Source organism: Plasmodium berghei (genome assembly GCF_900002375.2).
Source record: "Plasmodium berghei ANKA genome assembly, chromosome: 7".
Taxonomy (NCBI): Eukaryota; Apicomplexa; class Aconoidasida; order Haemosporida; family Plasmodiidae; genus Plasmodium; species Plasmodium berghei.
The window spans coordinates 574,003-601,580 of NC_036165.2; the positions used below are offsets into that span (position 1 = coordinate 574,003).

General features: G+C 21.4%; 7 protein-coding genes across 7 annotated transcripts; 2 read left to right on the forward strand and 5 right to left on the reverse strand.

Moving 5' to 3' along the window:
- Positions 1–758: 758 nt before the first annotated feature.
- On the forward strand, positions 759–1,655 carry PBANKA_0715500 (phosphoglucomutase-2; the record flags this gene model as incomplete). Its single annotated transcript, XM_034564067.1, has 1 exon — positions 759–1,655. One exon carries the CDS (start codon positions 759–761, stop codon positions 1,653–1,655), a length of 897 nt encoding a protein of 298 aa, XP_034420900.1.
- Positions 1,656–2,354: 699 nt separating this feature from the next.
- Positions 2,355–3,870, reverse strand: PBANKA_0715600 (26S protease regulatory subunit 6B, putative; the record flags this gene model as incomplete). Its single annotated transcript, XM_034564068.1, has 2 exons — positions 2,355–3,443; positions 3,772–3,870. The coding sequence occupies 2 exons, from the start codon at positions 3,868–3,870 to the stop codon at positions 2,355–2,357; spliced, it is 1,188 nt and encodes a 395-aa protein (XP_034420901.1).
- Positions 3,871–5,148: 1,278 nt separating this feature from the next.
- Positions 5,149–6,192, reverse strand: PBANKA_0715700 (lysine decarboxylase-like protein, putative; the record flags this gene model as incomplete). Its single annotated transcript, XM_034564069.1, has 1 exon — positions 5,149–6,192. The coding sequence occupies one exon, from the start codon at positions 6,190–6,192 to the stop codon at positions 5,149–5,151; it is 1,044 nt and encodes a 347-aa protein (XP_034420902.1).
- A 1,165-nt stretch (positions 6,193–7,357) lies between these two features.
- PBANKA_0715800 (50S ribosomal protein L10, putative) lies at positions 7,358–8,191 on the forward strand (the record flags this gene model as incomplete). The annotated part of the gene is made up of 1 exon (XM_034564070.1): positions 7,358–8,191. The coding sequence occupies one exon, from the start codon at positions 7,358–7,360 to the stop codon at positions 8,189–8,191; it is 834 nt and encodes a 277-aa protein (XP_034420903.1).
- A 362-nt stretch (positions 8,192–8,553) lies between these two features.
- On the reverse strand, positions 8,554–11,472 carry PBANKA_0715900 (ubiquitin carboxyl-terminal hydrolase 13, putative; the record flags this gene model as incomplete). The annotated part of the gene is made up of 4 exons (XM_034564071.1): positions 8,554–8,644; positions 8,766–8,853; positions 8,932–11,249; positions 11,378–11,472. 4 exons carry the CDS (start codon positions 11,470–11,472, stop codon positions 8,554–8,556), a joined length of 2,592 nt encoding a protein of 863 aa, XP_034420904.1.
- Positions 11,473–11,974: 502 nt separating this feature from the next.
- On the reverse strand, positions 11,975–17,862 carry PBANKA_0716000 (structural maintenance of chromosomes protein 3, putative; the record flags this gene model as incomplete). Its single annotated transcript, XM_034564072.1, has 21 exons — positions 11,975–12,001; positions 12,099–12,207; positions 12,292–12,342; positions 12,423–12,552; positions 12,697–12,783; positions 12,906–12,999; positions 13,084–13,191; positions 13,298–13,371; positions 13,484–13,544; positions 13,640–13,760; positions 13,862–13,986; positions 14,086–14,133; positions 14,323–14,358; positions 14,454–14,972; positions 15,071–15,457; positions 15,591–15,712; positions 15,872–15,974; positions 16,118–16,240; positions 16,318–16,434; positions 16,592–17,589; positions 17,775–17,862. The coding sequence occupies 21 exons, from the start codon at positions 17,860–17,862 to the stop codon at positions 11,975–11,977; spliced, it is 3,528 nt and encodes a 1,175-aa protein (XP_034420905.1).
- An 879-nt stretch (positions 17,863–18,741) lies between these two features.
- PBANKA_0716100 (conserved Plasmodium protein, unknown function) lies at positions 18,742–23,469 on the reverse strand (the record flags this gene model as incomplete). Its single annotated transcript, XM_034564073.1, has 4 exons — positions 18,742–19,001; positions 19,117–19,213; positions 19,308–19,373; positions 19,555–23,469. The coding sequence occupies 4 exons, from the start codon at positions 23,467–23,469 to the stop codon at positions 18,742–18,744; spliced, it is 4,338 nt and encodes a 1,445-aa protein (XP_034420906.1).
- Between the last annotated feature and the right edge of the window lie 4,109 nt (positions 23,470–27,578).

Genomic DNA, 27,578 nt, shown 5'->3' on the forward strand with positions numbered 1-27,578 from the left:
TGTGAAACAGTCATTGCATTTTTTTAAACATAAGGCTAAAAAATGAGAAAAAATGTAAACTTTTATTACCCAATCTATAAGTTTCCTTGACTTATTAAAATTGTAGTAATTTGCAAATAAATTATATCACAATTTTATAAATAAAAAAATAAATAATTCAATAAGCTATAAATGTGCAATCTATGCTTCCCACTTTTAAGTTATAAAAAAAAATATAATTTCACTTTAATATGCAATACAATATAATACGCATTTATGTATATGTATTTTACAAATAGTTATTAATGTACGCCTTTTTTTTGTAATATATATAATATGATATATATTTTTCTGATTATTTGTGGAACAATTTTTTTTGGCACTATGCAATTTTATCATTATCTTTTATCATGATATATACTATGCCTTATAATTAAAATTTTTTTCAGAATATATATACATAAAAAAAAAAATATTATATTCTAATGTGTATTATAGTAAATAAAAAACATAAAGTGAAAATAATGTAAAATAGCGATAGGTAGCAATAAAATGATGGATAACATGTTAAAATTATAAGTATAATGCCACCTCATTTTTTTTAGAATTATACATATGCAATTTATAATAAAACACATATGTTAATCATTAAGTAATGAAAACTGCAATTTAAAGCATAAAGCAGATTGTCAATTTTTCCCCTATAATATATATATATGTATATGTGAAAATATCGATTTTTTAGCTAGTATATGATATTTTTCAGTGTGTCATAAAAAATGTATAAACGATTATTTAACAAAGATAATATACTACAAAAACTTAAAACCAATTTTAATTATAATAAAAGAGGATTTGGTGGAGGGAAGCAAAATGCGGAAGTAAAATATATAAAGGAAAGTAAACAAAAATATATATTTTTAACAGCTGTAGCATCGATATCTTTATCAGTGGGTTTAACTTATGCATATGAAAATTATGTGTTATATAAATGGAATAATAAATATGATTATTATTATAACCCTGATTTAAAAGCTGTACAAAATAAGTTACAGGAAAAAAAAGAAGGGAAACGAGAAAAAAAACATGTTTGTAAGCATATTATATTAGTAAGGCATGGACAATATGAAAGAAAAAATCGAAATGATGAAAATTCCAAAAAATTAACAAAAGAGGGCTGTAAACAGGCAGATATTACAGGGAAAAAATTAAAAGACATTTTAAATAATAAAAAAATAAGTGTTATTTATCATTCAGATCTAATACGTGCAAAAGAAACAGCAGAAATCATAAGTAAATATTTTCCAAATGCTAAATTAATAAATGATCCGAATTTAAATGAAGGGACCCCATATTTACCTAATCCAATACCGCGTAGTTCAAAATTTGATGCCGAAAAAATAAAAGTTGATAACCAAAGAATAAATAAAGCATATGAAACATATTTTTATCAACCTCCAGGTGATGAAGATGAATATCAATTAGTAATTTGCCATGGTAATGTAATAAGATACTTTTTATGTAGAGCTTTACAATTACCTTTATTTGCATGGTTAAGATTTTCGAGCTATAATTGTGGAATTACATGGCTAGTCTTAGATGATGAAGGATCAGTCATATTAAGAGAATTTGGATCTGTTTCACATCTTCCTTTCAATAGTGTTACATATTTTTAGTCATTTATATGAATTTTTTGCAACTAAAATATGCACATTAGGTCGTTACTACGATCACCTGTTGTGTGTGTATTTCATATATATATTTGTATAACACAACGATTATATTGTATTGAACAAATTACCTTGTATAAAACAAGAAAGTTTTTCTTTCCTTTTTTCTTCCGTGTTATAATTTTGATTTTTATTTTTTTATGTGTATACATTTATTCCTTTTCTCTTTTCCCAATTTTATAAAATTATTTAGAATGTTAACAGAACTGTTTATATAGCTACAAAATATTTTAATGCTGAAAATATGAACAAGTGTGCAGCTAGCTAAATTGAAAAAAAAAATTATTTAAAAAAAAAAAATAATAATAGGGCATATCTCACAGTCATTTCCCCTTAGTAATTATTTTCGTTAAAGTGTAATCATAATTATTTTAAAAAAATTACATATGTATATATGTGAGTTATTTTAAATATAAATATAAGGTATTATGCGGCGTTTCGTTTTATAAAAAAATGCAATTGAAAAAGCTTCATTGCAAAATGGAAAAAAAGTGCACGTAAAAAGAGTTAAATATATATATGCCACATATATATACTTATTTATATAATGTCCATATATATATAAATATGGATAGAGAAAGCGAGACATACACTATCACGTGAAAATAAAACATGAAGTGCTCTTCCCTTTGACCAATTGTTTCGTCATATATTATAAAATTCGTAATCTCGTAATTGCTTCCTAACATGAGTTCTATAACCTTGCTCAAAATCACTTGCAGTTATAATATATCTATTTTTTCTTATAGCTTGCATTCCAGATTCTTGTGCTATTGCAGCAATATCTGCTGCACTAATTTTATCAGTTCTAACAACAAAGTTTTCAATATTAACATCACTGCTAATATTCATTTTACTAATAATAGTTTGGAAAATTAATCTTTTTTGTTTTCTATCGGGTAAAGGGAATTCAATTTTTCGATCAAGTCGACCAGGTCGTAATAAAGCTGGATCTAATGTATCAGCTCTGTTAGTTGCCATAATAACTTTAACATTTGTTGATTTATCAAATCCATCCATTTGGTTTAAAAGCTCTAATAAAATTCTTTGAACTTCTCTATCTGCTCCTGTTTGTGCATCAAATCTTTTTGTTGCAATTGCATCCACTTCATCAATAAAAATAATTGATGGCGAATTTTCTCTTGCTAATCTAAAAACATCTCTTACCATCCTCGGCCCTTCTCCTAAATATTTTTGAACAAATTCTGATCCAACAACCCCTATAAAAGTAACTTTTGTTTCATTGGCAACAGCTTTAACAAGCATCGTTTTTCCTGTACCGGGTGGTCCATAAATTAATATACCCATAGGAGGTTCAATACCAATTTTTTCATACAATTCTGGGCTTTTTAATGGTAATTCAACTGCTTCTCTCATTTCTTGTTTTTGAGTATCTAATCCTCCTAAATCCGTATATTTAACATTTGGTCTTTCACTAACTTGTAATAATTGTATACTACTATCCGATTCTGATGGTAAAATATTAACTATTGAATGACTATGCCGGTGTAATGCCACACTAACTGATGGTTTTAAATCTTCTTTGTTTAATGTTGATAATATTCTAACATAATAATTAGATCCGGCTGTACTACTAACTATACCATAGTTATTATCTATGATATCTAAAAACTGACCTATTATAAGTGGTACACTTTGTATTCTTTTTATTTCATTTTTTGATCGAATCAATTCCCTTTTTAAATTTTTGTGTTCCTCTTTAATATATTCTTCCTGTAATATATGATAAAAATAAAGAGTGTGTACATAGTATAGGTATGTATGCATATATGGTTTATGATAGGGGGTATCCTATTGTTTCCATATTTTCAATGTAACTTATATTCAAACACAATTTTGAGAGCATGCAGATATGAAAAAATAATAAAAAAACAAATTATAGCATGGAATAGTAATCAGAATTATATGTAAATATAATAAAAATACATAATATGATAAAAATATACTAATTTTGTAATAGCATAGTATTCATATGCATTCCATGCGCACATATACATATAGATATGGAAAAATGAATGGGGTATTGTTATTTTTATCTAACCTGAATATTTAAAATATCAAGTTGCTTCTTCAGAATTTTCAATTTTATATAATAATCTTCCTCCTTAAGGTACTTACTAACATTTTCCATTTTTCTCATATTGTTTTCTTTTGGATTAATTTAAAAAATTACTCTCATGTTACTTTTTATGGAAAAAAACAAACAAAAATTTAATTATAGATATTTTCGCTAGCTTTCACTTATTATGATATATTTTTTTTTTATTATATGTTGATTGAAAAGTTTCGCAAAAATGTATATAAATATGCATGATGCCATATATTTATTTTATTATTTATTTATGTATTAGAATATTATTGTATATAAAATATTTTTCATGAAGAGAAAAGGAAAATAATTATAATAAAATATATGAATGCAAAAAAAAAATGCAATACATAAAATATATACACAAATGTTGCATACAAATTTTAATACCTTTTTCCACTTTATCCATAATTTTAAATATTTTAAATTAGTTAAATGTTTTAACACATAAACCATGGTTATGCAAGGATCCTTACTATATATGCATATTTATGTTATGTAAAATATTTCTCAACCGTTAATATTTTTTTTGTGTTATCAAAATTTTCAAATCCTTAAATTTGTATTTTTTCTCAATTTTTACAAAACAAACCCGTTATAGTTTATGCATATGTAAGGCTTGTGTGTGTATGCGCAAGTATACTTCCTATATGAAATATATAATTATTAATATATAATATAATATTGTATATATAATTTGCGTATGTAAAAATACTACATTATTATTTTCCTAAATGACTATTTCACTTAATCGAAATAAATAGTCATGGAAAATAAATGGAAAATATTATATGACTTGACAAAAAGCTTCTTAATTGCATAATGCAACGTTTTGAATTCATCACTTTATGAATTGTGAGATGGACTGATTGAAATTATCAAAGTGTTATATAGTAGCTCATATTACAAATATATATTTTTTATGTTATTGGGGTACTTGACGAACATGTAAAAAATGGATAATTAAAAAAATATGCTTTAAAAAATTTTTATTTCATATAAAAAATCGAACTAAAAATCTAAAAAATTAAATATTAAAAAAATACAAAAAAAAATAAATATTGAAAAAATACAAAAAATTAAACATAAAAAAACTTCAAATATTAGCATGAATACCCCAATAATTTATAAATGGAACAACATCGATAATAAGTTTATAACCCCAATAAAAATTAATGTGTTTTGTTCATTTTATATGTGAAATAATCACATATATAGAAAGAACATGTAAAACAATATATTTTTATGAGTTATATATATGTATAAAATTAAAAAAAAAAAAATTATGACTTTTAGCTAGCTGAAAGGTGAAAAAAACATTTTGGTAATTTAGCTAGAATCTTTGACCTCTTTTGGGGTTGTAGGATTTGAATTTTTCAAAAAATTTATAACACATTCATATGCTTCTTCAATAGAATCTGTAATAAATAAACTATCTACATCGTCTTTAGATATTAATCCATATTCAACTAGCATATCAAAATTTAAAATAGATGTCCAAAATTCTTTTCCAAATAATATGATTGGTACATGTCTTTTAAATCTTTTACATTGTTTTAATGTAAGAATTTCCATTAGTTCATCTAAAGTTCCGAATCCTCCTGGCATTATAATAAATGCTAGAGACAAATAAACTAGCCAAAATTTTCTTGTAAAAAAATAATGGAATTTAAAAGATAAATTTTCATCAACATATTGATTTGCTCCTTTTTCAAATGGTAATGTAATTGAAAATCCTAGTGATTTGCCATTTGCTTCTTTACTACCCTTATTTGCTGCTTCCATAAATCCGGGTCCTCCACCTGTACATACAGCTACAGTAATTTTATTTGATCGCTTGATTTCTCCACTTTCTTGTGTTTCAGGATTTTTATTTTTGAAAAGATGGTGAGTTTTTGGTAATTGAGACGACATATTTTTCACTGCTTCTTGTCCTTCTTGTGTTTCAAAAAATAAGGTTAACTTTTTAGAAAGTTCAGATATTTGTGAGTAATATTTTATCGACCATTTTAATTTTTGTAATCTATCTAAATCCTTTTTTGTTTGTTCATATTGTTTTATTTCGGTGTCAGATAATGGAATATTGTCTTTTTGTTTTTCATTAAACTCTTTTAATTGGTTTTCATATTTTATTCTATTCGATTCATATGTTTCATAACTTACAGCTCTAGATGATCCAAATATTACAACAGTAAAAAAAATACCTTCATTTCGTAAGCAATCTTGAACAGTAGAAAATTCAGAGAGTATACGTACGAGTCGTCCTTCTTTATCACATTGAAAATTGTCTTTTAATATATCATTTATTAGTTGGGCATCATTACTTAATATATTATTAATTTTATTGTTATCTTTTTCATTTATTAATTCCATTTTTTTTGATATTTTTTTAGCTATGAATTTCTATGCTTTATATGTTTGTGTATATATGTATGATGTATCACAAAAAAATATTTTTGTTGGCAAATTCTTTTCCTGACAAAGTATATACAAATAAAAGTAACAAAATTTTAGATAAATGCTATTTTTAACGATTATCTTTTAGATAATTTGATACAACATAAATTATTGCTATTTGCTTTCAAATAAATATATATTTATATGTTATAAAAATGTGAATATATATATATATATATATATATATATATATAGTTTATTCTCTGTATCGTTAAAAAACGTGAACATATAAAATATTTTATATTTAAATATTTTAAACCTGGATTTTGTTGTAAAAATTTGTAAAAAATGTATCTTTCATAAATAATATATATTAATTATGAAAATATATTTAATATTTAATTATATGTTTTACGAATAGTGGATAAAAATAAGAAAATGTAAAGTTTACTGTAAAAAATATGAGAATATAACGTGTTTTTTTTTTTCTTTAATACAAATTTAGTATTTTTTATTATCTGTATTTTATTATTATATCGCTACAAATATTTAATTTTTCAAATAATAAAATATTTTACATAATATATATACCCTCATTAAAGTGAATATATAAAAACATTAGTACATATTCAGCAAATATTTATTTATATGCATATACAATTCCCCTTTCAACTATGGTAAAAAAATAGCCATTATCCATAAAATAAATGCCATATCGTTTTTCTAATTTTAGCTTGACTATAAAATTTATAATTAAAAAAAATATATATAACAAATATGTGCATATGCATGTATTAGTGGCAATTCAAATTTTTAATAAAATTATTGATAAATAAGTATTATTAAAACATTGAAATTGTAAGCATATAAGAAATGGAACCAATTATAATAACATAGAATATCCATATAAATAAATGATTAGATGATTGAATATCATATGTAATGTTTATATGTATGCGTGTGTATCTAATGTCAGGCAGACGTTTAAATGATACCCACCAATTGGTGAGTATTAATTTACAAGCATAATAATATTCCTGTTTTCTGTTACAATTAAAAATCTCCTAAAACGTGAAAACGAGGATTTTGAGAGTCACTGTATTTTTGTTTAAAAAGGCAGGAATTACTGCGTATATATATAATGTTCTATGCAAAGGTAAATGTGAGGTATTTAATATTTTCAATATTTTTTTTGTACTTTATTTATCAAGTATGTTTTCCTGAATGTTCAGAAAAAAACAATAAGGCCAAGACATTTTTATTTTTAATAGCTACAAAAGTAATAAAAAAAAATGATGGCAAATTAGGAAGAAAACATATTATAAAATTATTTTTGGAAAAACACAATTTTACACACATTGGAAAAACAGGAAATAATAAAAAAAAAATATATAATAAGTTTTTGTTGAAGAGTCGAAAATGTAGTGGATATAGAAATACAAGAGATGGAAAAGAAGAAACTGTCCGAAAAATGAAAAGAATTTTAAAGGTAACAAAATTATTAATCCAATTAAATAGCTTTAAATTAACACCAAATTTAAGAATGGAACTGTTAATAAATATGCCAAGACCACATATACGTATGCATATGGTAAAAAACACTTTAATGAAATTGTCTGTAAAAAACACCTCGTTTGAAGCAATAACACCATATTTGACAGGAAGTAATGCTTATTTTTTTATAATGAATGAAGATTATATATCTTTTTCTCTTTATTGCAACAAAATGTTTTCCTCAATATATAAAGAATATAAAACAAATAATTTTATAAAAATGGGAGTATATGAAAATACAATTTTAAATAAAAAAGAAACAGAAGATTTGATAAACTTAAAATCTTATAATGTCTATTTTAGTCATCTTGTAAATAAAATTAATCAAATAATTACAACTATACCTACATCAATTATGCACATTCCATCATCCATAGCTCGTGGAATTTATTTGCATAATAAAAAAAAAGAAAATATGTGAAATTTTTATAATCGAATAATTAAATCAAAGGGTTTATCACTATTATTATTCTCAGTAATAGAAAAAAAAACTGTTTTGCACAATATTACATTTTTATGCTTTATTTAGTAATTCTCTATTTTTTTTATCGATTTTTATTCATTTTATTTTATTTTTTATTTTTTTGTAACATAATCAATAGTTGATACAGAAAATTCGCATATGCGCTTACATATTGCACACATATATGCATATGTTTTTTTTGTTTTTTTTTGCACGCATTTAAAAAAAAAATTAATAATCATATAAATAGATAGTTAAACATGCCAAATATTAACCTAAAAATAAAGTATATAATACAAACTTGTTCTACATTTTTAAAATTATATCCTTTTGTATAAATGAATATATGCTGTATCCTTTCCCAAATTTCCATTGCATAATCCAACCTTATTATCATTAAATATGTACCACCTAAATAAAAAAAAAAAAATTATATGAATAGATAAGTAGCTAGCTAGAGATAGAAAAAAAAGTTCTTATGGTGGAATAAACTAGAAGAATATTATTTTTGACAATAAAATGATAAACTTACTTTGAATTATCTTTGATATAACATATGTAGTGACCTGAATTTGCATTATTTCCTATGTGTACAATTGATGCTACCAATTCGTAGTTTGCTATATAAGAAGAAAACAAAATGCATATATGTGTGTATATATGGGGAATATGATTTTTATTAATGATATGTTGCCTACCCAATCCATCGTCACATTTGTTGCTGTTTATAATCGCGTTGCATTTGCTCTCTGTGAGTATATCCATATTTGAAAAAATATAATCAATTGACTTTTGGAGATCATTTTTATTTATTAAAAGAGAAGCCATAGCTACTTCTTTACTTATTCCCATTGAAATAATAGAATCTAAGTTGTTTTGATTGATTTCGGTATTTTTATTACTTGATTGAGTATTATCTAATTCTACAGAATCTTCACCATATATATAAGATATACAATTATTTACATTTTTTATTTTTACTTTTTTAATTGATTCGATTATTTTATCTTTTTCAAAACCTAGATCTAATAAGGAATCAACAACATCTTTATATTTTTCAAGAATATTTTGTTCATTATTTTCACTTTTACATATGTTATTAGTGTTTGTGTTTTTATCCAAATTTGTATTTTTCTCAGCTCTCATAAATTCTAGATTTATTTTATCATGAGCTTCAATAGGTATATTAATTTTTTTAGCACACCAATTTTCATCAGCATAAAATCGTTTAAGATGAATAAAAAGATATGGTGGGAAAGATTTAAACTTTGTATCTTTTTGGGCTTGTACTTTTTTATTTTCTATTTCTGAGTAATAATCATTTATATTATCCTTCTTTATATAATTTTTTAAGCAATCCATTAAAGATATTTTAATATTTTCTGACCCTGTAGTTTTATCGCATTCGTTTTGTTCTTTTTCCAATTCTTTTAACAACAAATTATCAATTGGTATATCTAAAGACAATATGATGTTTTGAAAAGAACTCACACTTTTATTTCCTATATCACTTTGTATTGTTTGTTCGATTTCAAAAGTGAAATAATTAAAAATTGATTTATCTATATTTAAAATAGTGTCCGAATCAAAAGGAAAATAAGGGTTTGCATGTTTCTCATCAATTTCTTGTTTATTTGTTACATTATCTATTTCCCCATGTTTTCTTTTATTCGTTTCTGTAGTTGTGGTCGTTCTACTGTTTAATAATCGATCGAATATTTTATTTTCATTGTCTATCAATTCGTTTATTATGTAAGAAAGATATTCATATATATCTTGTTGGTTGTTATTACAAAAAGCATTGTTTCCCTTTTTGTTAACACAATTTCTAAACATACTTGGATCAATACTAACAGAATTTTCTTCATCAACATCACTATCATAATTAATTTTAATATTTTTATTTTGGCATTCTTGTTTAAATTGTTTAACATATTTTTTTTTGTTTTTAATATAATCTTCTTTATAAGCCATATAACAAAGCTTAGAATATTGCAGAAATAGATCGTCATGTGTTTTATTACTTCTATCTAAGGTTAATAAGAAATTATCCAAATTATTTATGTATTTTAAACTTATTCCTTTTATGGACAACAAAACTTGTAATGCACAATTCATATAACATGTATTTCCTAGATTTATAAATCCGACTTTTCCTTGTTCACAAATAGGTTCTATTCCTTTATCTAATATTGATGAGAAATTAATATTTTTATTTTCTTGGATTTCTTTTTCTAAAGTAGTAATTTCTGTTTTTTCTAAATTCATTATATTTATACCTAGATTATTTAAATGAGTAGCAATATATGGATCTATTACACTATCATTTTCATCATCTGCATATGAAAAAACATCAGCATTGCCATCTTTTGTTATAGTTCCTATTTTAACAACTAAAGGATATTTTTTCCCTGTTTCATAAAAATGTTTTAAAGCAGCTCCTTCCTCATTATTTAAACATCCACCTCCATAGTTGTAAATTTTTCGACCACATCCAATATACCCATCAGATAAATTTAGCCATAAATTTTTTTTAGATTTACATACTGCACATTCAATGTTTTCATTTTTTATTTTTATATTAGGTAATTGTATTAAATCTTTTGAATATTTACTTTCTTTTATTTCATTAATCCATTTATTTATATTATCTTTCTTTATTTGATTTTTATGATTTATTATATTATTACATATATTTATTACGTTTTGATCTAACTCACTTAATTTTATATATATATTTGTTTTTATATCATAAACAAAATAATCATATTCATATTCATAAACTTTATTATCAATAAACCCTCCTTCTGCATTAATGTTTAAGTTTTTTATTTCTTTTTCTTCAACATTTTCTAACACTTTTTTTTTCTTTCTTATATTTAAATAAAATCTATGTTCGTCCATTGTCACTGAGTTATTTGTCCGAGCGCAATTCACTTTCAGATTTCTTAAACTGAAACTTTCGAAGGATATCAAATCAATGAAAATACCATCGTCAAACATGTCCTTATGTCCCCTGTAAAATGGTAAATTTAAATATATATGCATCGTGTATATATACAGGATTCCATAAACGGACTAAAAGATGAAATACACACATGATCACAGCAATTAATATTTTTATTTTTATTTAAAGATTATTACGTTATACTGCATTCTCCTAAATAAATTATATCTTCTTTGGTTGGCTCTTTTATAGTACTAGAAATCAGAGATATGATGCTTTTAATATCAGCCATATTGATTTTATTTTTTTCTATTTTTGGTGTTATAATAAAAAAGTCAAATTTTGTTTACTATATTTTAGAGGGTGTCACAAATATATATAACTTTTTAAAATATTATTATTTTTATCCTTTTATTATAGTATTCTTTTGTTTTAATTAATATTAATTCCTTATATTACGTTGCTGCACTTAACACGTTTTATTTTAACATAACAAACTGTTCTTGTATTTTTACTTTTTATTTCGCTTTTTTTTTTTTTATAGCAATACAGTTTTTAAAAAAAAAAATATAATTAATAAATGGATTTTTTCATATATTGTTATAAATAAAATAAAAAATTCATGCACTATTGTATTAAAGCCTAAATAATAAACTGAGTTCTATATGTGCACACGTGTAAAGTAAAAAAAATAAATAAATGTTTTTTAAAAACACAAAAGAGCAAAAACTTAATATATAAAAATATGAATTTAAAAAAATAACACCCTGTTATACTTAACGCATAGTTCTGTCCTAATTTTCTATGGCATTTTTTTCTTCCTAAAAAAAATACGTATATATACAATATATTGATCATCCTTATACATACATATATATATTTATTTATATATTTGTTTATTTATTAATAATTTATTACAATACTAATGATTTCGTAAGCCTCCTTTTTCGTTCCTTTTGTTATGTAACTTTCCCTGTCTACGATTTTAACAATGTACATATTTTCACAGTATTCCAATAGCTCTTTCCTTTATTTAAAAAAAAAAGTGAAATATTTTATGTATATATTTATACGTAAATTGGCTATTTATATATAATTCTTAAATATTTACCTAAACGTTGTAATAATAAATTGTGTCCCCTTATTAGCTAGCTCTTTTAGCCTATTACGAAGAAAAAAAAATATATTATGTATATTCATTATTATAATGAAATGTAATGTGTTAACATTTGTTTATTATACAGTATTGAGAGGTTATCCCTGTGAACTGTATCAAGGGCAGCATCGATTTCATCAAAAAAGAAAAAAGAAAAGTTATCGATTTTGTTTAAACATAAGAATAGGCAAATAGCTACAATACTTCTTTCTCCTCCTAAAAGAATAATTAAAATAAATAATATAAATACAATTACAACCACAAATAAACTGGGGTAAACAATATATTTATTTTTCATTTTGATAAAATATTTTGTGTGTTCAAATATTTCTGAACAAATTTATCGTTCAATTTAGTTACCTGACAATTCTTGAATTGTATAATTCATTTTCTCGTCCTCATTTGAGGTTATATTTATGGATATTCCCGTTATTTTGTCTATATATGCTGTAAAATTAAAATGATGATATTTATATTTTTTTTTAATATTGCATGAATAATTAATGCATGTATATACAATAGGCAATAAAATTTAGAGTTAGGTAATTTCGTTTTCCATGTTTGCATACCTTCATCATCTATATATTTTTTCCTTATTCTTTTTTTTTGATTCATTTCATTTAACCTTTCTTTGTACTCTTTTTCGCCCATTCGCTTTAACATCTGTTAAAAGTATATATATTTCAAAAAATGTGTAATTGAAAAATATAATTTAGGATATCATTTGTTTATTCATTGGTTTCTAACCAAACTAGCTTTTCTATTTTTAAAAAGTAATGAAAAATATTCAGAAAAATATTTATTTATTTTTATGTATGTAGCTTCAAGGGCTTCATCTTTTTTTTTCCCAATATGCTGCGAAAGGGAATTAGTATAATATAGGATATTATATATATGAAATAGTTAAATAAAATGATTATTATGTGTGTATGTAAACAACGTTAATAATTGATATAATTACTTGTATCATATCTTTAATATTTTTATAAGACGTGTTTATTTCTTCGCTTCTTTTTTTTAATTCATTAAAATCGCCTATTATTAAAAAAAAATATTATGAATAAAGAAATATATAGCATAACCAAAAATGTGTGTATAATAACAATGTTTTGGATATTTTTGACGTCGTTATTTAATGCAAATGTACTCATTAATATATTCAATCTATCTCCTGCTTTTTCGTTTATGTTTGAATATTGTTTTAATTCCTAAAGTATTATAAAAGAGTAAAATAATATTATATAGCCAAATAAACACAACGATGTGGACATATATAGGTATATTTATATTTTTTATTTTTTACGAGTGTAATTGATTTAAGCTTCGAAGATAGTTGGTGTTTATCATAACTTTGATAGTCTTCCAAATTTTTTATTCCTTGAGGCAATATAATTTTTTTTTTTCTGATATTTTCTTCTTTTCCCCTAAAAAAAATACATGAAATTAAGAAACATATATTTTTTGATATTTCTTAAAAAATAATTTTTTTTATGTAAAATATGGGGATTGAAAATATAATATTTACTCTAAAATTCTAAGCTCTTCGTTTGTTTGGTTCATCTGGTGGCATAAGTCTAATATTTTTTTTTTATGTTTTTTTTCATTTATTAAAATTTTATCAATGTTGGATTTCACAATTTCCATCTCTTTCTGCAAATTTTATGAAAATAAATATATAAAATAATAATGAATATTTTATCTTTTAATTATTATGTCTTCACTATTTTATTGTCTTTGTTTTTTGTTTACATTTATTTGTTTTATTTTTTCTTCATAGTATTTCTTCTCTTTCTCGATCTAAAATATGAATTATAAATTGAAATATATGTATGTACAGAAAAGAGGGAATAGAAATAAAATAATACTAATAAATTAATTTGATTAATTTTTATGTTTGTACAAAAATGTGAATATTATGCATTTTCTTGCCTTTTCTATTAAATTCTTTTTGTCTTTTAATTCTTTGGTGTATTCTGCAATATCTACATCTTCATAGTCCTTCATGTATATGTTTGAATCGTTCTATAAAAAAATATAATAATACAAATTTAGATAACAAATAATAACATAAACAATAACATAAATGATTTGTAATTAAAAACAAAAGGTGAATGTACCTCATTTCTCTTCTGATATAACAACTCCAATTTATTTTTAAAATCGTCATATTCATTTCTAACTTTATTAAGATCTTCTTTTAATTTTTTCACCTCATCATTTATAGAAGTAATATCGTTTTCTCCTTTCTTTGATTCATCTGGATTTAAACTATGATTTCGCAATTGTAATATTTGCATTTTCAATTGGTTTTTATAATCCTCAATGCTTTCTTTTTTTTCTTGTAAACTTTTAATTTTTTCATTGGCTTTTCGAATGTTATCATCATTTATGTGTATACTATTTGTGATTGAATTAAGTGATGTTAAACATCCATTTTTTTGACCCAACAAAGTTGATTTTTGGTCATAAATAATTCTTAACTCTTCATCTAGTTGTTCAATATTATTAGAAAAATTATCAATATTTGTTTTTTCTTTTTTTTCTTCTTCTCGCAATTCTTTTAACTTATTATAAACTGTATACACTCCATACTTTTTTTTATTGTATCCACCATATACAAAGCCGTGTTTGCTTAGCTGAAAAGAAGAATTGAAAGAAATGTTTATACACACATGTGGAGATATATAAGCATTCATTTGTTCATTCATTTATTTATTTATTCTTTGATACTTACGTAATCTCCGTCGATATTGACACAGTTGTAATTATCCTCTAAATAGTTTTGACATGATTCCAAAGATTTCACAATAATAGTTTTAAATAAAATGGTTTTCAAAAATTCATATATTTTACTATTATAACTTACACAGTTAATTAGGGGAATAATATTTTTATCGTTTGGATAAGTAAAATCATTATATTTTTTTACATTTAATAATGGTACTATAGTTAATTTTCCAAAAAAAAAATCTCTAAAATTAAATTCTTTATTTGTTTTTTCTTCGCGTTTTTTTTCTATAAATTCTACTATATGTTTGGCTGTTTTCATATCTTCAACAATTAAAGTAAAATAATGGCTTTCTAAGATTGTGTCAACAGCTTTTATGTAATTTTTGTCGACCTATATAAAAATGAAAAATGGCTATCTGGGTTAATAAATGTTTATATATGCATGGCACAAAAAATCATATTTTTCAAAACTTCAAATAAAACGATATAAAATAAAATATAATAATAAATAGCTAGCTTATTACATTAATGTTGTCTATCAAAAATCCTAAAATGCTTTCCTTGTTTATATTTGATTCTTTTAAAATTATATCCACCATTTTAACAATTTCTTTATTTGAACTTTTTACAATTTCTTCGTATTTATCTGAGACATTAAATTAAAAAAAAAAACATGAAATAATGCAATTCGGTAACCATATTTATAGGTAGTCATATATATCGTGCATGTATTTCCATAGAATACAAATTTTAATTTTCATAACTCATAGAAATAAGTAACATAATATATGATTCTCTTTTTTACCATTTACTTCAATCAGCTGACTTTTTATATTATTTAAATTTGATGTTCCTTCTGATATTTTCCGTTGGAATTTCCTTTTTTCTTCAACACAATTTTCTGATTTCTAAAGAAAAATAAAAAAAATGATGCCCAAGGTATAAAAAGAAAGAAAAGAATTAATTTTAAACCATAAAAAAAATGTGGACATAGACATTAAAATAAGTAACATTTATGAAAATATATTATTAGATGGGAGAGTAAGTTTACCTTGTTAAGTTCATTTATCTCGGTTATATATTTTTCAGATAAATGCTCGTTTTCCTTAACGTCTTTGCTCAATTTTTTTGATTCCTCTTTTAATTCTTTCAAATAATTTTCATTTTTCATTATCTAAAAATGAAAAAACAATATGGCATAAAAATTCGATATGTATGTATTTATGAGTTTTTTTTTCTCTCTTTTATTACCTCTTTTTCTAAACCAGATAACTCCGTATTAACATCATTTATCATTTTCTCAATTTGTTTAACGTTATGAGAATAATTAGCATCATTCGAATTTTTTGGCATGTTTTTCGATAACAACTGAAATGGAGAAACAAGGGAATGTGTAAAAAATGAGAAATAATGTATTCACGCATATATATAGTAGCATGTTTAAGATGATATATGAGTTGATGGAAATATAACATCGATTATAATGTTTTTATATTTTTTATTTAAAATGTGTGAGATATCGTACCATGTTTATTTCGTTGTTTTTATTTTCAATTTCTTTTTCTTTTAGGGTAATAACATCTTTGAGGCCCCGTAACTTTTCGTTAACTCTTAAAATAAATTCATTAATTTGATTTATATTTTCAATTTGATTTTTATTTTTCGATTCTTTCAAAGATTTTTCTTTTTTCTTTTCATCTATTAAAATTTCTAACTGTATAATATTTCTTTTGTTTTGTATTTCCTCTGATATTGTTCTATCGAATTCGTTTTGAATTGTAACAATTTCTAATTTCATTTTATTTAGTTTTTCTGTATACTCTGATTTCGAAGTGTTACTTAAATTTAGAGCATTGTCTTCATCTTGTGTTTTATTTTTTAATTCTTGTAATTTCGATTTTAATATTTGTGTTTCCTCATAAATATTTTTATAATTAATTTCGTTTAAAAAGTATTCTAGATGTACTTTTTCTTTTTCGAGTTTTTTATATTCTAAAAACTTTTGAAACTCTTCTTGCAAAGTTTCTAATTTTGTATTCATTTCATTAAATTCTTTTTGAATTGTTTCTTTTTTAGCATCACATTCTCTTAGCATAGATAAACCATCTTTTTTTTTTTCTTCAAATATTTTGGCACCTAATATACTTTTTAAATAATTTAATATTTCTTCCTCTTTCATATTACTTAATTTAATTATCTGCCCCTGTTTAATTATATTGTATAAATTATTAACACACAAACCGCAACTTTCTAACAATTCTACATATTGACTTTTACTTATATTCTTATCATTAACATATATTTCACATTTCATATTTTCTAAAACTTTTTTTATCTTAATTTCATTTTCTTTAAACATGCTAAAATATTTTTCAGAGTTGTCAAAAGTTATTTCAACATAGCAATTTCTAACTGCATTACCTATACCTTCGTGTAAAAAAACTTGTTTATATTCTGACATATCACTTAATATAAACTCAATTGCCATTAAAATGTTGCTTTTCCCCGATCCATTAAATCCAACTATAAAAAAAAATGAAATTAAAACATGCATGTGTGTTTCTACTATATGTATACATATATAATGTGTATAACATATTTTTCAAATAACTGTATCTATTTCAAAATGAAAATATAGTTCTTAATATGGGATTAAATAATTTTTTTTGTAATTTTATAATTATTTATAAAAGTAAAAATGTATATACCTATGCAGTTAATTCCTTTCGTAAACTCGATGACAGTTTCATTTTTATATGTTCGGAAACCTTTTAATTTTATTTGTTTTATGTACATTGTTCTATATTTCAGACATTGTATTTTTCATGGGTTATTATTTTCCCTTTTATATCGTAAATGGAATAAATTATGGCGTAATTTACGTACTAAGAAAACTGGAAAGATGAAAAAAAAAATGTAAAACATAAAAATCGAGTTCTTATATACACTATTAATTTGATGAAAATTATTTATATCATTAAAATAACAACAAAGAGAAAAAGAGAGGGATAGAAAAAAAAAATTAGTATGCTATTAAACGATTTTATGTTTTATTTTCTTAAAATATTATTTTTATGGCACTTTATTTCGCTTATGTGTATGCTTAAAAAATACGAAAGAAAAAAAAAATATGTATATACAGTGCTTACATAATTTAGTATATTTTTATACATTGCATACAAAATATACCATATAAAAAGTAATAATTATTTCATTATTTTTGCATTACGTTTGTTTTGGATATATATATTTGTATGTCCTAATAATTAGCATCATGTTTTATTTTTCTGTAATATTTAATGAACGTCTGAAGCTTATAATACTACGTAAGATATTTTTTATGTGTGTATTTTTATTATTATTTTTTCATATTAATTAAAAAAAAATTCACAATATATGGAGTTATTATATAATATAATTTTATGCAAATACAAATTATAGCGTAAAAATGCTTAAAAATATAAATGATTCAATTTTTAAAAAAAAAATTAGTATAGTTGACACTTAAAAAGGAATGTAAAAGGCTAATACATAAAACACAACCTAGATATATAAATAGTTAAAATGTAATGATGGTTTTACGTAAAAATAAAAAAAAAAAAATAACAGTAAATATAAAAAATAGTAATTATTACAAAACAATGTTATAAAGCAATGAATAATCTTTGTTTATGTTTAAAATGGTTTTTCGTTTTTCTGCTTATTTATAATATTTTTTATATCAACTATTAAGTCTTGTATGCTATTAAACTGTTTATTTTTTTCAAATCTTATTAACTCCCTATGTAATTTATCAATAGCTTCATATAAATCTTTATGCTTATTACTCTTTTTAAGAATTAACAAGATACATTCAAAAAAATTTAAAGGAATGGTCTTTAAGTTAAACGAATTTACCACTGTGTCAAAAACTTTCATAGCTATCGTGACGTTATCTATAAATAAAAGTTATAATAATTATTTTTAAAATTTCAATATAGAAAATGTGTAAAACAAATGCACCTGTATGTTATGTAAATAAGCGTGTATTTTTTCCCTTTTTTTTTTTACCTTCAAAAAATGCAGTTTTCATAACAATGTAATATATCTCGAAGTTAGTTATATTAGAGGGTGATAAAATTTCAAACTCTTTGAAAATTTGGTTATTCTAAAAATATATAAATGTCAATTGAATGAGAAAGACAATTACAATTATGTATAAAATGTACATATATGTTTTTTTCATTTTATTATATTTTTACCATTTTCTTGTCAAAATAAAGAGAAAAAACATCCATCAATATTTCCGTATTTGGAGTAATGTTGCACTATAAGACGGGGGAAAATAAAATAATTAAGGAATATATTATAAAAGAAAAGATAAGGTGTATTTTTATTTATATACATAAACGTTTTTTTCATTGTATAAATATTCAAAAGACAAATTATATCTTCTACATAAATGATAAACTTTTAAAAACAAATATATTTTTTAGAAATATAGCTAACCTTTCTTAACATCTCTAAGAATCTCATGATATTTTTGACTTTTTTTTTGTTTAAGTCATAATATATGCACATATAAATAAAATTTTGATAATTCTTTAAATATTTTATAAAAAAACCTTGAGTTAGTATATTTTCAAAATATTGCTTATTCTCAGATTTTAACATGCTAATAAATTCGTTAATATTTATTTTATTAGTATTTTCCCCCTCGTGTAACTGTTGTTTAGAAGTATTAAACACATATTCATTTTCTGTAAAATTATTTATGTTTTCCATAAAAAATATTATAGTTATTATTGATAAAACGTTGTCATAAATTCCATTTAGTATTTCATAAATATTAAGAAAATCTTTTGAGTTTAAATATATTATACTTTTATATGTAAAAAATATATCTTTCAATATATTTATTAATAAATCGATGTTTTTATTAGTTACACTATTTTTTAACTTGGTAAATAAAAAATCTTTTAAAGAATCATTATCGGTTTTGTTTGTCCCAACTGTATATTTTAGCTTAACGAATAAGTTAGCAACATTATTGATGTTGTTAGAACTATTTGAATAAGATTCATTTTCATCTCTAATCCAATGTTCTTTATTGTATTTTTTTTCAATTACATCATTATATAAATAGCTTCTTTTTTTTTCTATAGCTTCTTCGTTGGGCATAGACACTCGTTTATTATTCAATTTTTTATCAAATATATCCTTCTCCATAGTTCCATTATATAATATAATATTATTTTTTAAAAGAGAAAATATGCACATTATGTTTTTGTAATTTACAGATTCAATTAAATTTTTATTAAAATCGTATGAATAATACATATATGATGACATAATTTCTTTTATATTTGTGGAATTTTTTATGTGATTTATACACATCGATATAATGTTTAATATAAAGTTTGGTATGTATGAATATATTTCATCTTTGTTTATTTGAATTATCCCATAATTATTACCAATAAAAAAGTTCAATATATTTTTTTTTAAAAACATAGAATATTTAAAATCGTTTTTTACATATTTTGTTACATAATAATTTAAATATAACAATAGTAAAAAGGATATATTTAGAGCTATTCTATAATTTTGCTTGTAAAAAAATAAATTTATTGATTCGAAAAATATGTTTAATATATTATTTATATTACTATATTCATTTTCTAATATATTATATAATAAAGGATAATCAAACAATACATATTCTGTTATAAAATTACTTAAGACAAATAAGCTCATTTCATATTTATCCTTTTTCGCAATATCATAAATTTTGTGACACAAGTCTAGGTTGTTTTTTAAATCCTTCGATTTACATATGTAATAAAACAATTCATTTTTTCTTAAATTTATTATATCATTATAAATTATTGTATTTTTTTCAAACATAGTATTTTCTATTTTATTTTTCTCTATCTCTTCATCTTCATTTATGGCATTTTCTTCCATTTTTATACCGTCCTGTTCATTTACCTTTTCATTTTCATAATTTAAATTGTTAAAAAATCTGATTAATATCAAGTATGTTTTGTAAGTCTTAATGTAAGAGTGATTTAGTAATAGAAAATACAATTTCTTTATATTTATAAAGCTTTTAAATTTTATAAAATATTTTAACAGTTCATTAATGTTAAATATATCAATCATTAATTTCATGTCGCATTTTTTCTTTAAATAATCACACATGTGTTTATATAACAATGTTTTAGTTAAAACAAAATACGAGTCTTTTGAAAAATATAAATTTAAATAGTATTTACTGATTAAATTTAGCTCATTTAATACATCCCCTTTGTCTACATCACATTTTTTAAAGCTTTCTATTAAATTTTTCACATTTAGATATTTAATAGGCATACTTTTTCTTAATTTCATTGTTTTATAAACCTTATACACTTTATCATATTTATGGTTATATAAAAATGATTTAATAAATAAACTATATGTTTTATTATTTGCATATAAGTTATCCCTTTTTTCCAATTTTTCAATTTTATCATGTTCTTTGTTTTTTAATAAGTGAACTAAATAGTTGTTAAACTTTTCCCTCATGATGATTAAATCTGATGTATTTATATCTTGACTTTTTAAATGTTTTAAAAAAAAAGTATCTTCATTTTCTTGTTGAGCATGTTCACTATCACATTTGTCGATTTTTTTTTTTTTTTCATTTCCATTACTCCTAACATTATTTTTTGTAAATAAAATGCTGGTATCATTTGTATTTACAATTTTTCGTTCAATCTCTATATTTTTAATTTGTTCATTAATTTCTAAAAGTAATTTATGTGTATTGTGAAAGCTGGTATCCTCCGCAACATTATTTATAACTGAATTAGTAATTTTTTTTGCATATGCTAAATGGTGATCACTAAATGAGCTGAAATTATTTTTAAACAAATCCAAAACTATTATTACTTTAAAATAATCCCTTATGTTATATAAATTGTGTAATAATATAAATAACATATAATTAAGAATTTGTAAATTTTTATCACACTGTTCTTTGTCTTTTAAAATATGTTTAAATCTCAATAAAAATATAACGCAAAAATAATAATCACTAAAATAAAAAAAAACATAAAACAACAAAAGTTGCACGAATAAATTATTATATAACTCCTTAAATTGTATATTATTCTCATTTTTCTTCACTAATATATATGTTTTATTATTTACAATACTTTCCTTCTTCTCATTGCTGTTTATATCTTGTGTATTGGTATCATTTTGTTTTTCTATATTAGTAGTGTTTTCGTATTCTATAACATTTTTAATCGATTCATATTCTATTTTTTCTTTTTCAAAAATATTGTTAATGACATATTCTCTGTACACATTATAATTTAAATTACTATCGTATTTTGCATCACCTTCCTTTTTATTTGTTGGATATATTTGGTTATGAATTAATAACATAAAATAGTAGAAGCGAGACTTACTTATATTATAAGTGTACAAAGAAAAAATGCATAAAAAGAAAAATTCTGGGTTTATTATATACTCATAGAAATGAACTAGATGTGGGCTATCTTTCATCAATAAATTCAATGATGAAAAAATTTCTGTTAGAAAATAAAATATACTATTATTATTTAAAATTTCGTCATTACTTAGAATGTAAAGGAAATTTATAATATTAATTTTTATAGAATCATTTTTTTTAATTTTTTTTATGAGATCATATATATTTATAAATTCACTTTTCATTTTGTTACATATGTATTCATCATATAAATAATTCTGTGAATATTTTATTATTTTGTCCATGCTATTTACTATTTCATTTTTAATAAAACTAAAAGACACATAATTATCTTTACAATACGTTAATAACATAGTGTATATTTCTAAATGCTTAAAAAAGTCATTTGCGTTAATATTTTCAATTGAAATAGACTCTAAGGAAAGAAAAAATGATTTTATTTCTTTTAAATTATAAATGTCGCTTAATTTTTTTTTTTTTTCACCTACATCTATATATGCTTTTTTATATTTTGTGCCCAAAATGTTTATTAAGCTTGTAATATCTTTAGTATTCACGTCATGGATTGTTATTTCATCCCAAGCATTTATATTCGACGTGAAATTGGAAATAAACTTATCTAGATCATTCTTAATTTTGTTTTTACTTTTATTACAGGGATATGAGGTATTTGTAATGTATTTCTCTATATATTCATATACATTTTTTTTAGTATTTAAGGGTTTCAACGAATTTCTATAAGATGAAAATGAATTTTCTAATGTTATTATTGACCTTATATTTTTAGGTCTTTGCATTTTTAATAAGTATTCATTTGTATTTAAAAGGGAAGTAGGCTTTAACTGGAAACATGATGCCATTTCATGGTATATTTTTGAAGGTAATATAAAAAAAAGAATAATATAGAAAAAATTATTCATATTATGTCATTTTGCCTATTCAAATATACTACCATATAATATATGCTCATATACTCAATTTCTCATTAGCTTCAACAAATAAAGTACTTATTTATATAAAAAACACGTTTATTTATCATTATGGAAATATAAAAAAAAACAGTAAATAAAAATATATTTAAGATAAATTTGTCAAAAAATTGCAACAATATTTTTAAAATTTTATAATGATTAGCCCCCAAGAATATTTAGAAAATGTACATATGTAAGAATTTGTTATCTATTTTGTGTAAGAAAAAAAAATATGCAACGGTAAAGGAGCTATTAAATTATATTTTAATATATTTTATTTCGAAAGTGTTAATAAATTATATATATTTATTGCATTATTTATGAAGAATATATATATGTAAAACAACTTAAATAATATTCGCAGTAATTATGATGTCGTATTATGAATAATATAAAATATGTTTAAAGGGGTAAGATAAACGACCACATATATATACTCAAAACCAAAAAAATATAAGATTTTCTGAGAATTTTATATTGTATCAAATTTGTATGATATAAAATAACTACGTTTTTTGTTATTTTCTAATAACAAATAAAAGAAAAATTGAAATAATAAACGATGTAAAATAAATAACATGGTTATCTTAAACAGTCAGTGATGCATTCCATTAATAGTGTTTCTATATGATATGATACAATAAACTCCGAAAAAAATGTGTTGTTAAATCATTTATTTAAAGGCATATTGAAATTACCTTAATATAACAATATGGATAATTTTATGGTCTTTTTTTAGGTATAGATGTAAAAATGTAAATACACTTAATATTCCATTTATTATTCTTCATAGTCTTAAAGATAAAATGGTGGGATTTTCTTGTTTAAATTTATATGGGTAAATAATTTTATATATTTATGTAATGTCATGTTGTATATACTCAAGAATGGTAATATAACATTAAATACAGACAAAAAAGAAAATAATAAGCACAAGTTAAAAATAAATAAAAATAATCTGGTTAATTTTAAAATGTGTCAATAGCTCACTTTTTAATAACATGGATTTTATAAAAAATAAAAACTATTAAGACATTAAGGAAAGTGTGAAATATTAGTGTTTTGTTTTGTGTATATATGTATCTTTAATTTTTTGAAATGTAAATTTTATTGTTGTAAGATTATATTAAAATATCTCTTGGATACAAAAGACCATAATATACTCAAAATGTAGTGAATATAATTTTATATTTATTGTTACAATTGTTAGACTCATAATGAATACCATTATTCTCATAAATTAATATTATATTATTGATAATGTGTATTCGCTTACAACATTTCTTAAATTAGCACTAAATATTATTGAAATACTTATCATTTTAATATGCGCCAAAACGTTATAAATCATGCATATTATATAATTTATTATTTATATTAGTATGGATATGAAAATATATATACCAAACTGACTTCAAGTATGTATTTTTCTATGATTTAAATGGATCATTTTGTGTTCAATAGTAAGCATGCTATATTTAATATGAATACAATGATAAACACCCAAAATAAAATGCATGTAATACGTTTTTAAAATACAAAGTTAATAATTTATTTTGTTTATTAAACTCATTTTATAGATTCTCAAAACATAAAATTTGATTTTGAATTTATGTATACTTCGTCTTTTAATAAATTACATTCTTTACAAGTACTAAATGAATGCACACATTCTATTTATTTTACATATTACCAGTATAATTTGATTATTTTAAAGTACAATAAATACATACTTATGTTTACTCCCAAAATAGCGTTTTCTTCGTAAAAAAAGACATTAATTTTTAAATTTGTGTAAATTAAATAGATTAATCATATAGTCTTCTAAACAATAACTGTATAAATAACCTATATTAATAAAATACTTATGTAGCTATCGAAAATAAAATTGTTATTAATACTAATAGTTATTTAATTGCTTTAAATATTTTATGTATTTAAAATAATTAAAAATATTAATTTTTTAAATGTAAATAGTAATTATATAAATAATAAAAACATATAAAGTTCTAGATAACTAATAAATCTTTTATAAATCCAATATAATTAAATTAATAATATTTTAGTAAATATTTTAAAAACATAATTTTATCTCAAATATTTTAATTAATATTACATTAATTTAAATAAAATGACAAAAATTAAATATAATAAATTATAATAGAAATCAAATAAATAAATTATAATAAAAATTAATAAAATAAATTATAATAAAAATTAATAAAATAAATTATAATAAAAATTAATAAAATAAATTATAATAAATTAAATAAAATAAATTATAATATAAATTAAATATAATAAACGATAATATAAATTAAATTAAATTAAATTAAATAAATAAGAATATAAGTTAAAAATAATAATATAGTAATACAATTAAATAAATAATATAATAACAGTAATATAGTTATTATTAATTAAATATATTAAAAATAATGATAAAATAATATTAAGACATATAAATTAATAACAATTTATTTAAAATAAATAATTTAATAAATAATAATATATTAATATTAATTAAATAAATAATATTAAATTGGATAATTAATAAATATAAAATAAATAATTTAATAGATATAATATACATATTATTAAATTAAATATATATATTATAGTTTTAATAAATTAAATAATATAAAGCATTTAATATATTATTATTTAAAAAATATATACAATAATTAAATATTAAATTAATTATAAAAACATAATAAATTATTTTAAATTAAATATATGCATAATATAAAATTGTTATAATATAATTATTTTATTTAATAATATATTTAATTAATAAAAATATACTAAATTATAATATATTCATTTTAAATAATATTATTTATTTTACATTAATATATATTATTTAATATTTTAATTTATAATAATTTTATATTAATAAACATTTATTAAATAAATATTAAAAATGGAAAATATATAATTGATTTATTATTTAATTTATATATTAATTTTACAATATTAAAATATAATTGTATTTTAATAATATATTATTAAAATATAACTATTATTAATAAATAATATTATTTTATAATTAAAAATAAATATAATTTATTTAATTTAATACATTTCAATATTATTTATACTTAATAATATTTTAACTAATTAATACTTATTTCTAAATTATATATAAAATATATAATTTTATATTAAATATATAATTTGGAACTAGTATAAATAAACAAAGGAATTAATATATTTTTAAGAAATAAATTTTCTCAATATATTTATATATCGCAATAAGAATATTTGACTAAACACACAAATTAATAAAAGACATATTTCATTTCAATATGAATAAATGCATGATATTAAGAATATTGTTTAGTATACTTTTGTAATATAATGTGTTATAATTAATAATGTTACAGTTAATTTATAAAACGACGAAAAAACAATGTCTATTGATTATATTTGTTACATAAAATAATCATGCATATATACATTAAATAATATCAAAATTATTTTTCGTTGCATAGATGAACATCTGAATCCTTTTATGTTGATTCATAAGATTATCAAATTTGTGAAATATTCCAAGTTTGTTGAAATATCATTATATATCTATATTTTTATTAATAAACAATAACTGTCAGTCTTATTCATAAAAAAATATATATTCGAATATTAATAATTTTTTTGTTTATAATATTGGATGTATTTTTTCCACTTTTTTAAGCATCTTTTTTTGTTTGAAATATATAACATTTAGTAAAAAATGGTATTCATGAGGTATTTAAAATAATATAGGAACCTTGTTATGTATAACTAAGATATGTTAAAACATAAAGACTTAGATATAAAACAATGTAAATTGCATTTATTAAATGATGAATTGATATACGACCAAAAACTGTCCTGAAAACGGTAAACGATATTTTAAATTCAATTATTACAAATTTACCTATTTAAACATTACTCCTTTTAAAAGAAATTCACAAAAAGATTTAGTAAAAGATGAGAAAATGAATAAAATAAACATATACTCTAATATTTTGTGTATTGTTATGTTAATACGAACATTATAATAAATGTATTACATC